This window comes from Triplophysa dalaica, chromosome 3 (assembly GCF_015846415.1).
Source record: "Triplophysa dalaica isolate WHDGS20190420 chromosome 3, ASM1584641v1, whole genome shotgun sequence".
Lineage (NCBI taxonomy): Eukaryota > Metazoa > Chordata > Actinopteri > Cypriniformes > Nemacheilidae > Triplophysa > Triplophysa dalaica.
In genome coordinates, this window is record NC_079544.1 from 6,612,777 (window position 1) to 6,624,852 (window position 12,076).

At 38.1% G+C, this 12,076-nt stretch overlaps 1 protein-coding gene across 1 annotated transcript; it reads left to right on the forward strand.

Moving 5' to 3' along the window:
* Positions 1-3,417: 3,417 nt before the first annotated feature.
* On the forward strand, positions 3,418-8,303 carry and2 (actinodin2). Its single transcript, XM_056744161.1, has 5 exons — positions 3,418-3,484; positions 4,358-4,438; positions 5,331-5,375; positions 6,238-6,386; positions 6,788-8,303. The coding sequence occupies exons 2-5, from the start codon at positions 4,378-4,380 to the stop codon at positions 8,051-8,053; spliced, it is 1,521 nt and encodes a 506-aa protein (XP_056600139.1). The 5' UTR covers positions 3,418-3,484; positions 4,358-4,377; the 3' UTR covers positions 8,054-8,303.
* Positions 8,304-12,076: the final 3,773 nt, after the last annotated feature.

Consider the following 12,076-nt stretch of genomic DNA (forward strand, 5'->3'; position numbering starts at 1 on the left):
ATTAAGAGAATGTTACTTTAAAAGTTAAGCACTCTGAAACGGTTAAAAAATAAATGCATGTCTTGTGGTCCTTTAGGGGTTCAGCCCCAGCAGGAGGTGTTTTTACTACAGAACCATTTCTTTATGAAGTGAGTTCTTTAATGTGGTGTTATATCTGGCTTGGGGCAAAAATAAAAATCAAAGAAGCCAAACACACCTGATGTGTCTGTCATGCTTTTCATTTCATGTAAATTTATGCTACAAACTAAGATAAAAGAGACAAAACGTTAACTGCACAATCCTTCCTTTTTATTATTTATGACACCAAATGTCTGGGTTATTGTAATAGACATTTACCTATTTGTGCTTTTATCTGTTTGTAACTTTTATCACAACTTTGAAACTTAAATACAAGAATGAATCTTTTTTATGAATGAAGTCTTGAGTTTTTTTGTACTGTTTTCTGCAAACGTTGTGTTGTTGGCTTGAGAGACACATAGAAACATAGTAATTTTACAAAAGCTGTGTTTTTCTCAGACAATGCTAATGGAAAAACATTTGTAGACATGTAGCTTGTCTCAAATCTTGTAAACAGACATGACTGAACCACTATGAGTTTTATCACCTTGACCTTCCTGCCACGTTTCTGCAACATACTTTACAAAAAAAAAAGAAACTCACTTGTCAAGTTTGAAATATAGCAGCATTGGAATTGTAAAATGTGGAAAGTGTAAGTAAAAACGTCTACATTCCCATAGTCAAAAGCAATGCCATCTCTTTGAAATCTTTTGATGTTTCTTGATGAAAGCTAATTTCTTTCCTTAAATGTTTTTCCCGAGGACCACTGCCACTGGAACTCACTCAAAAATGTCTTAAACTGTGCCCAAAGTTACAAACATCTGTGAATCTTTTCAATGTTGCAAGTCCTGTCGAAAAATTGTATGTCTCCTGAAATGATCAAATCAATTTCTCAGCCATAATAGAGCAAAAGTGATTCTTCTCGTGGACATAAGCTGTAAAGCAATGAATACATAAAGTTGAAGTCAAGTATAACAGCAATTCATTCAGTAATGTGCCAATGCTTTTTAATGGATTTTAATGTTTGTCATTTTCTAAAGTCATTTTCTCTAAAGTCTTCTCTGGCGCCAGGTGTTCCAAAATTCTGAGAGAACCTCACATTCTTCTACAAGTGGTATGTTAAAATTATGAGGCCATATCATGTTGGTGTTTTCAGCTGCTTCCAGCTTGGATTGCAGGTTTATGTGCTGTGTGAAACACCTGTTTGCAACCAGTCAGAAGTTTAATTATATGTGTAACAGTGGATGTGCTGATCCGGCCGTCCCATCATCATGACAGATGATGAATGATCTCAGTGGATACGATGACATAAAATACCAAATCAACTTCATAAGTGCATTTCACATGGCAAAGACAACGCGGTCATGTCGATTTGCCTTATTAGAAATGTCAGACCCTAAATCACTGAGCCTGCGGCACAACTCCTTATCCAGGCACCGGTAATCTTAAAGTTGGACTACTGCAATGCTCTCCTTGCTGGTCTTCCTGCAAAGGCTATCAAACCACTCCAGCTGGTTCAGAATGCAGCAGCACGCATCGTCTTCCAAGAGTCCAAAAGGGCTCATGTGACACCCCTTTTCATCTCCCTCCACTGGCTACAGATTAAAGCCCGTATCAGATTCAAGTCACTAATGCTTGCCTACAGGACCATCACTGGATCTCCCCCGGCCTACTTTCATACCCTCCTACACTCCTACAGCCCATCAAGAACCCTGCGTTTAGTAAATGAGCGGCGTCTTGTATTGCCTCTCAAAAGGGCAGTGAATCTCTTTCCTGCTCATTCTCCTTCACAACTCCTTCCTGGTGGAACATTTTCCCCAACTCATTCCCTTAAAAACATATCTCACAACATTCAAAAAACTATTTAAAACCCATCTCTTCTGTGTATACTTTACAGACAAATGAAAAAGAAAAGGAAAAAACTTACACTCTCTCTTTTTCTCAACAGATATTGTTCTGGCTTTTGTGAAAACTAGTAACTTGGCATTAGCACCTATTGCTCCTGTATGACAAATGGGCAATTCCAGCGTTATGGATGTGACATTTTGCATTATTTACATGTACATTTAGTCATTTAGCAGACGCTTTCATCCAAAGACTTAGGGAGCAACAAGCGATATGTCATACATGAGCCTTATTACATTAGGAGACAATATAAAGTTACTGGTTTCAACAAAGAATTATGCATTATGGACGTGACATTAAAATGCTCTGATAATGAATTTGTTACAATTATATTGAACCATCTGTTTATATTTTACTGAACCCTTGTTGATAGAGTCTAAACATAAAAAATGTCAGTCTATGAAAATATATATATTAAAACAAAGGGGGAAATATGTGGTGTTATGGATGTGACAATCCTTAAAATTAAAAAATCATGCACTAAAAATAAAACAAATGCTTTACAAATTTGAAGAGAGATCTCACATGGGTATTTGAACCACCAAATGTTAAAATCTGTGCGGTTACCGAAGTAAAAATCGCTGGTAAAAACTTAAGGTTGACATTTTCACTGAATTGCCCATATCGCTTTGTTGCTCCCTGAACTTTTAGTAAATGACTAAATGTAAATGTCACATCTGAAACAAATACTCCACTATTTAACAATAGATTGAGACTGAAATCAAGTGTCTTTGCAGTTTATAAAGAAACTACCTTATATGATATATGACAAGCCGTCATGCAGAACTATCACGTTAGGGCCATAAAAGTGGTAATATCAGACAGTTTTTCTTCTTTTTTTAGAAAGTGTGAAGAAATTGCTAGATAACACCTTCTAAAAGTTGTTGACAGGAATCTGCTTGCTGGATGCTGGGGGGGGGGGTGTTCCAGCAGGGGTCTTTTCATGCTTTATGTTGTTGTGCTGTCTGTTTTGATTTCCAGAAACACAGAATTTTGTAGAACTTAACTTTTTATCCTAATAAATCAGAAAAACAAAGCAAAGCGTATCTGCAGAATACAGAATAATAAACACAAACTAGGGTGATAAAATCTGACATTGATCTTTGCACATGTTGTCTCAAACAAAATAATTATTTGCCAGAATAGGGGAAGAGTTCAGATTAATGACAGATGGCACCCCATTCATCAACCAGTAAAATGGTATTTCCTTGATTATTTCTAAATCCCTCCGGCTCCTTCTACCAAGTTGGATCTTGCTGCTTTTCCTCCTATGACTAATTACAGGACTCCCATTGGTACATGAGCTGATTTTAGTGAGAGCCAATCCCAATAAGGGTAACAGCACGCTCCTTTCATATGACATGCCTTTTTGTTCTTAATGATCACCGAGCTCCTTAAAACTGTAGCGCTGCACGGCAGCACTTCAGAGGGTTTGGAGGGGAGAGCAGGGGCTGGGTAAAGAGTTAAGTACACCCCTACAGAGCCCGTTTAACAGCATCTTCAAAACTTCCTGCTGTAACAGGTAGGAGCTCATGACACACTCTCTTTTTATCTAGTTGGCAGGTGCTGAGATCTTTCAATGTGTTACTAAAATATTAATATATTTTAACCATCATATTTTGGGATCTTGTATATATTTATCCCATTATATTTGACTGGTATTTTACTTCTTCTGCTTCTGCCATACTGTCATTATTGTTGTATATTCTATAATTTTATGGTAAATGAAGATATAATCATTTGCTTCGTTTTTGCATCATCTTCTAAAAAAAGGGATATGACATGTAATAAAATGTTGTAGTCAGAACTGGCAAATTTACATAGTTATGTGTTCACACTTACAAAGAAAGAAAGAATATAACCAAAATTGCAATTGCAAAGGTGTTTCTGTAGCTCTGATGGTGTAATTGCAATAAAGAAACTGTTGAAAATGAGAAATCTGTCTTCATTTACTCACCGTCGAGTTGTCCCATATCTGCATACATTTCTTTGTTCTGATGAATACAGAGAAAGATATTTGGAAAAATGCTTACAGCTCTTGGCCACCATGGAATAACGTTGTCCTTTTCCTAATAGTCAATGGTCATCAAGAACTGTTTGGTTTCAAGTATGCTTCCAAATATCTTTCTCTGTGTGCATCACAACAAAGAAATGTATACAGATTTGGAACAACTCGAGTAAATTAAGTCATAATTTTCATTTTTTGGGTGAACTGTACCTTTAAGTGCAAAGGCCATAGATATGATTTTGAGGGAAGACACATAGGGGCCTACTGCATACTGATATACTACTTACCTTAAATTTACTGTAAGATGGTTTGGATGTGTCTGCAACAACTTATTTAAATATTCAATATTTAAGATCACTCTTGTTATTTTATGTTTTTTGTATATAGGTGCCAGTAACACAAAAACAATGGGCAGGCTTTCTCTATACGTTATGATCTGTGGAATTGCCCTTGCAGTCTTAATGCCAGGTAGGCTTAATCTAAAGACAAAATATGCACTTAAATACAATTATAACATAACTCATATCTCAGAAAGTGATTAAGACTTATAGAAACTCTATTTGTAATTGATAGCGTTTACGTGGTGAGTATAATTTCAGCTTTATTTGTAGAATATGCAGCTTCTCTCATATTCTCTCATATTTCTTTTTCAGCCATAAGGGGCCATTCACAAAGCAAATATGAGTTGTGTTTTTTGTGAGTTGTGTGAATTGTGTTCAGGTATAATACTATGCAGCTTAATGCTACTGTGGAGATGAAATAAACAAATAAAATTGATCCCAAAAAAAAGCAAGTCAATAATAATGAAGCCGACTACCTCTAAAGTCCTAAGGGGTTTGTAACATGAGTTGGGTTCTTTATTCTGTATAAGATTGTGCAATGCTGTTAAAATTAATCTTTTTATAAACACTTTCGCAAAGTAGGCCTACAGTAAAATCTGTCAGTCAGTGAAACATTTTCCACAGTAAACAGATACAAACATTACAATACACAGCCTGCGGGCTATAAACATTTTAAAAGACCCCCTAGTGGTAAAGTACATTCCACAAATGATTTTGCATGTACAGAACATTTTACATCCTTCATTTTATTTTACAGCACTATGATAATTACAGCAGGAGCCCTGGGCTAGTTTTCAATCTCTTTGTAGTTTAACAGGTAGACTTGCAGGGGGTCCTGGAAATTGAAGCACTTAAAAATGCACTCTCAAAGAGGAGAGATTGTAGTCGGTGGAATGATGAGAAAAATGCATGCTTTGCACTCATAGGGGCACATAACTGTAGCTGGTTGGGATGTTTCTCCATTTGAGGATCTTGGGCATAACAATTTTGTAACTTTTTTATTATGTGGTCCAACACAGACTTTCTGAGTGCTGGCCCTGTAGGGCACCATGAAGACAAGAATGGTAAGTATGATTTTTTTGTGTAATTATATCATCATCAGTGTGGTTAACAGCACTCACGTCACAGCAACAGCCATTAAATATGAATCATAATGCCGAACGTTTTAAAAATGGAACCACAACAGCACCATTGAGTGATTCTTTGTCTCTATTTGTAACCTGAGTCTGACATGGGAAAACTTCCTTCTCGTTGCAATATCTTATATACAACTCATAACATAATGATTAAAACTCCTCTGTCGTTATTATTCATCACACTTCACAAAGTTTGAATATACCTGCCTTTATTATTCTTCCATATTAGAAAAATAGCAAACATCCCCTAAACGGTTAAACCTAACGATCAAAACATAACTACGGTAAAATTGACAAGAATATATTTTTACACAGAATATAGATGTCATTTAAAGTCCCAGTGAACTGGAATTTGCGATCATTTTTATTTCTGTATTTTGACACATTTCCGATTGAAATGGAATCTTGAATGCAGAAAATAGTGTGTGTGGCTTTCATCTTTCTCTGCGATATGATTGGATGTATAAAAACAGCCGTTGTATTTTGATGAGGAAGTGGCAGCAGACTGACCGTTGAAGGGGTGGAGTTTACAGATGCTTCGCCCAAGCCGTCTGACATGCTTCATCAAAGATGGCATTTTCAGATTTTTTATGAATATTGTGATGGAACACGCATAAAAAAAAAATTTCATGAAAAAATAGGAATTGTTATTTTTTATTTCACTTGGACTTTAAATATTGAGCATGACACTTCAACGCCACCGAGTCCTTTTTAGTGCCTGAAGGCAGCATCATATGCAGCAAAATGTAAAATGTTTTTCATTTTTGCTTTTTGTCTTGTACCGGTTCAGTTATGGAAGCTGCTGCTGAGGAGAACACAGACAGCGTATCTCCATTGAATAAGCTGACACGCAACAAGAGGAACATTGCTTACTACAGAAGCCAGCCTGATTTCTGGGGCTGGTATAAATACTACATGGAGTCCAACAACCAGGAGGGAGTGAGTAACCTCAAACTATAACCTGTTACCTACAATCTAAAACTGTTGCCATAAAGATTCGATCTAGAATTATTTTTGTAATTTGTGTTTTCCACACACTACATGAAAATAAAATTGTGAATTGTCATGTTGTGAAACTTGTGAATTGTGAATTGTGAAACATGTCACAGATTAAATTAATTGTAAAATGAAGGCTTGAAATCAAACTTTCATGCTTGTAGGTAATCCAAGATATTAGCCTGGATTTCACATACAGGATCGTATATTTTGGGCTGTTAAATATTGGTTCTCATTTAGATGTCACATTTAGGCACATCGTTTAGCTTTCTGACAAATCACAAGTTAAAATGACTCATTTGACACATTTGGCTTTTGTTTTTTCTCTGTGATCGTCTCCACAGCTCGAGGGCATGGACCGCATGTACCTCACATATCTGCAGAATAAGCACAGGGTAGAAGAGGGTCGCTCTTTCAACCATTACCTCACTCACCTGAGTGAAATTTATAAAGCCTGTGCCAACTCAGACGACCCAGACTGCATTGCAGAATCTACCAGCAAGCCCAAAGCTAAGCTTGTCATGCCTTTACTGATAAAGCATGCAGCGGTGACGGCGTGCAACCCGTACCTCGACCCCTACTGCCTCTCCGGTTATGGACCGAAAGCTGCACAAATGGAGCCAAAGATCCCGGCACCCATCCTGCGCTCCCTACACCCCCTCCCGCTGAAAACTGGACCCAGCCCCTACTACTATGGGCCGGTCATGGAGCCTTTCCTGTCAGCAGAGAAGAGGGAGGAGCTCCTGCGTATCTGCAACCCTTCAGACACTGAGTGTTTGCAGTATCACCTGCGTGCTGCCTACGGCTACAAGCCCTCTCTCAGCCATGTGCCATCTTATGGTTATCTTGGTTGTGATCCTACCAAGGACCCCTACTGCCGGCCCAAGCTGGTAGCCAGAGGACCCTCAGGTCTGTATCACCTGTATCCTGGATGTAACCCTGCCACGGACCCCCTCTGCGTCGCCAACGTGGCCGCACCTGCAGCCCAAACGGCAGAGGGCGAGGCCCCAAAAGATAAGTTTTGCAACCCGTTGTATGATGAGGGCTGCAACCCCCTTACAGCTGGCAAGCTATCTGGACTCACTTCACCTATCTACGTTCCAAAAGATGAGCCGGCACCACACAATCTGGCCTGCGATCCTCGCTACGATCCTTACTGTTTGATGGGCGGGACTGCCGCTCTCATGAAACCCCCTCCAGGCATCCCCCAGTATCAGAGCCGTCACCGACTGGGTATCCGTGGGAAGACCAAGGAAGGTTACGACTGTTACGTGTTTTACGATAAGGACTGCACGCCAGCGGAGGATCAGGACCTGAGGGCCGGTTCGGAACTCGACTGCCACCCTTATGACCCCAACTGTGGGAAGTTTGCCCCTCAGCCAGCCAACGGAGCAGAAGCAGCTAAGACAGCCAAAGATGGCATCATTGAGCCCCACCCCGACTGTGACCCCGAAATCGATTTCAACTGCCGTCTGCGTAGAGGAGAACCCGCAGGCGAGGAGCACAAAGATTATCCAGCCCAGCAGAAACAAGATTATGCGGCTCCTGAGCATTCACTTCCACGATTCGAGGACTTCATGCGGGGATCTGTGGGTGGCTACAAGAAATGAGAAAGCAAACACCCTCCTGTAGAAACTGGATGAGAATGAATGAACACTTGCAAGGATAGATGTCTAGTTATGAAGACTGAAGTTCAGATCGGTGCAAGAGAAGCGATTCAGGATAACCCAAGAATTATTTCTGTATTGATCATTTTGTCTGTGATAGATGTTGGGAAACTTGTGGGATAGATTCTTTGTTAGACTTTGGGGTTCTGTTGATAGTAATCTGACGCAATCTGTGTATTTATGTATTATATATAGTTGGTTCAGGGTATATATGAACATGAATTTATGGTATATGATCTATTTAATGTTATTTCTGTCACTTTTATTAAAAAAAACATTGTCTCTATCTTCTGTGTCTATTTGCATGTATGCTTTGTTTCCTTAATCTATATAAATAAATGACTTGAATTTAGAATGTTGGTGTTTCTTTTTGGGGCATGATTTCTTTAAAGTAAGTGTACCCAAGTGAAATAGCTTCTGAAATTTTAAAAAGTAGGGTGGGGCTTTATTTTGCCCTTCCCTTTTTGATTGGTTTGTTGTAAGTGCAGGGGAGGGCTAAACATGCCTGGCCATTGGACAGTGAGTATAGTCCTAACTCTTTTTCATTGCTTACATATTGTAAAGAGTTGTTGTTGAGATGGGGAGAGGAGCTTTTTGAATTTATAAAAAATGAATGTGTGCACACATAAATCATTTATAATAATCAATGCAACACTGTGTGAAACAACATAATTTTCCTGTAAACACAAAAGAAGATATTTTGAAAAATGTGGGTAACCAAACAAAATTGACCCTAATAGAGTTCCATTGTAAGGACAGAAAACCGCTGAGACATTTCTACAAAAAATGTTCCACTGAAGTTGTGTACAGGTTTTTAACCACATGGAGGTGAATAAATGATGACAGAATTTTTTTGGGGGGTCAACTATCCCTGTTAACTGTTTGAGCCCTTTTTGAGCCTTCACATGAAAACGCATGTTGGAACTAAAATGTCGGTTACTCATGAATTCTTTGGAATACTGACTTACGGTTATACTTGTTTGAAAGAAGAAAAGTAGCTGATTATTGCTAAAAAATCACACAACCACAAAAATGTAAAGGTATATTGTTAGGTTTATTGTAAAAAATAAATAAAAAAAGTTTACGTTTTTCTTTGATTAAAAAATACATTAAAAAAATACCGGTCGCAAAAGGATAACAAAAAATCTAAGCACACTCTTTATAAAAAATAATCAATTACTCTAAATTATTTTAAAAACACCAAAGAAATCTGTATTTTAGAGTCTTAGACCTTTCCAATGATATATAGTTTGGCATGATTCGATTAGAAATTACATGCACAATATTGACGCAAACTTAGGTGTCCCATATACGGAACAGGTGACAGTAAACAGGCTACGCCTTACATAACAAGGCAAGGAACTAATGTCATGATATGTATTATGGTCCTGAGTGATTGACAAATTGAATGCTTTTGCCATGACAAGTTGCAAGCATATTAAGTAGATATTTGAGCCCCAACATACAGTAAAAATTCTTCTGTGACTCTTTGTAGAAAAGTAATATAATTAATTTTAAGCACAATGAACAAATTAAAACTTATTGTGAGTGTTCCAACTATAAATATTGTGCAGTCCTGTTGTCTCAGTTTACATTGAAGTAACAGAAAAAATGAAACATTGAGGCAAAATCATCAAGAAACACATAACAATATACTTCTTGGACATTGACACATTTCATCGTGTCAGGTAACTTGTACTTGACTAACAGAGTTTCTAGTGCAGACACAGTATTTAAAACTTTCATAGCATTGGCATATCTGCCATGGCTCATATTTTACCATCTAATTGGCCCTGTGTTTTAAAGGGGTTTGAGGAAAGGCTAAGAGACTTAGGGCTAAATGGCTCAGTCAGCATGAGTCTGCTTTGTGCTGACTGTTAGTATCTCTCCATGGTCCATTTCACGAGTTCACCTTAGCAAATAATTAAAGGGGGGGCAGCGTGGATACGCTGAGAATTTAGTATGCGTATTTGGCGTGCTGTCCGGGGAGAGGGCTCCGGGGTCGGCATTCTCTCCCGACCCCGGAGCGCTCCCCCTTTGTTCGGGGCGAGGGCTCTGGTCTCTGTTTGCCCGTGCCCCGAGCGCTTCCCCCCCTTTTGGGTAGAAAATAGTTTTTTATGGTGAGGAGTCGGGGTGGAGGTGGGATGCTGCAAAAATCTATGAATGAAGGAGGTAAGGAGGTTTCACGATTTATAGGGCTCGTTCTGGTTTGGAAGGATAAGTGATGTGATTGCTAATGCCGGGCAGCTGCGTGATTTCTGATGCCGTGCAGCTGCTTAATTATTTGCACGTGCTCCTCCCGAACTTTGTTAATAAAACATCATTAAATGGAGTAATTTAGGGTAAATATGTCCTCTACAAAAAATAAATGTGCGTGTTGTATTCAGCAGTTATTTTATTATAATGTGACCACTGTCATTGAGTTTGTTTTCCAAAAACATAATTCTTTAAAGAAAATAGGAATTACCAAAATTCTGATTACTTGCTGTTTCAATTGGTTTAAGTGAAATGTGGCCAGTAGGAATAAAATGTATTTCTCCTTGTAAATAGGAATATGACTTTCTTAACTTGCATTGTATGTTTAATACAAATTCGATATAACAACCCACAGGCAACGTTGTGGTGCAGTTCGAAATGAGTCCAGTACCTGCTGCTCCTGTAACTTGTGGCTTTTACATCCAGCTAGCTGGGGATGCAACTCCAACCATGTGGGGGCGCTCTTCTGATAATAAGTTCTGATAATAATCACTAACACCTCAATATGTTTCTCTGGGGTCTGCGTTCTTTGAAGGCTGCATTTTAAGACCGATTGCAACACAGCTGTTTGCTTGTAGGCTGGTAAGCTGTCTCGATTCAAAGGTTGCTTAAAATTCAGCCCTAAAATGCGACCTTATTTCTGCGGGTTTTAAGGTTTTTCACAGCTTTGGCTATCCCGATATTCATTGCGCTCTCCCGATATTCAGTTCGGTTCTTGGACTTTTGAGGCTGCATACGTCATTGAGGCTGTCTTATTTTCAGAAAAGCAAAGAGGATGTTCTGCGACCTGTGATTATCTACTACTTTTAATGGAAATCTTAGTTACATTTTTCGTTGATGACCCTCCCCATCCCTCAGAGGATGATGTAGCCTCCGGAGGACTCGAGACGCAACCTTTCGAAATAATGTATTTCATTAAAATTAATTCTTTATATTCGTGCATCTTTGGATATTTGTTTATTGTTTTATCAGTTAACATATGTTTATTTAAAGTGTTAACATTCCAACATATTCAAATGCTGTTGTGTTTATGGAGGAGATTGTCAGTGCTGTGCAAACATAAAAGATGCACACAGATACCCCATGCAGCCGCTGAAGCATGTGATGTGTAACACTCATGATTTAAAGGACAGGCTTGAAAATCCACGAGGAACATTCTGAACTATCAGTTTAAAGTTTCAGGTTATTCTCAAAGATTCAATTAAAGATAGGTTGTAGTCTTGTTGCTGTTCTGGAATATATGAAAAAGTTAGAGTTGCTGAATCTATTTTTATTATTACTCTAAGTAAAGGGGAAAATGTAATTCTGAATTTGTTGAATTTCATAAATTACATTTTTACTGTAAATTAGTGGATTAGTGCATAATAAAATTATAGAAAATTTTACAATGTAAATTCAGAAAGCATGAAACCCTAATGTGACTAAATAGTCTCACTTTCTACTGCAGAAGTGCAAATAAGTCAAATGAAAAATCTCTCATATGGTATGAAGTTAGTTAGTAACCCGGGAAACCTGCACTAAGACCTGATTTACTAAAGATAATTAAATATAGATTTGTCTGGAGGTTGATAATATTTTATTTTTAAAACATTTCTTCTACTTTTACTTTTTACATTAAGGGGATACTTCACCCAAAAATTAAAATTCTGTCAACATTTACTCGCCTTCGAGTTGTTCCAAATCTGTATAAATATCTTTGTTCTGATGAAA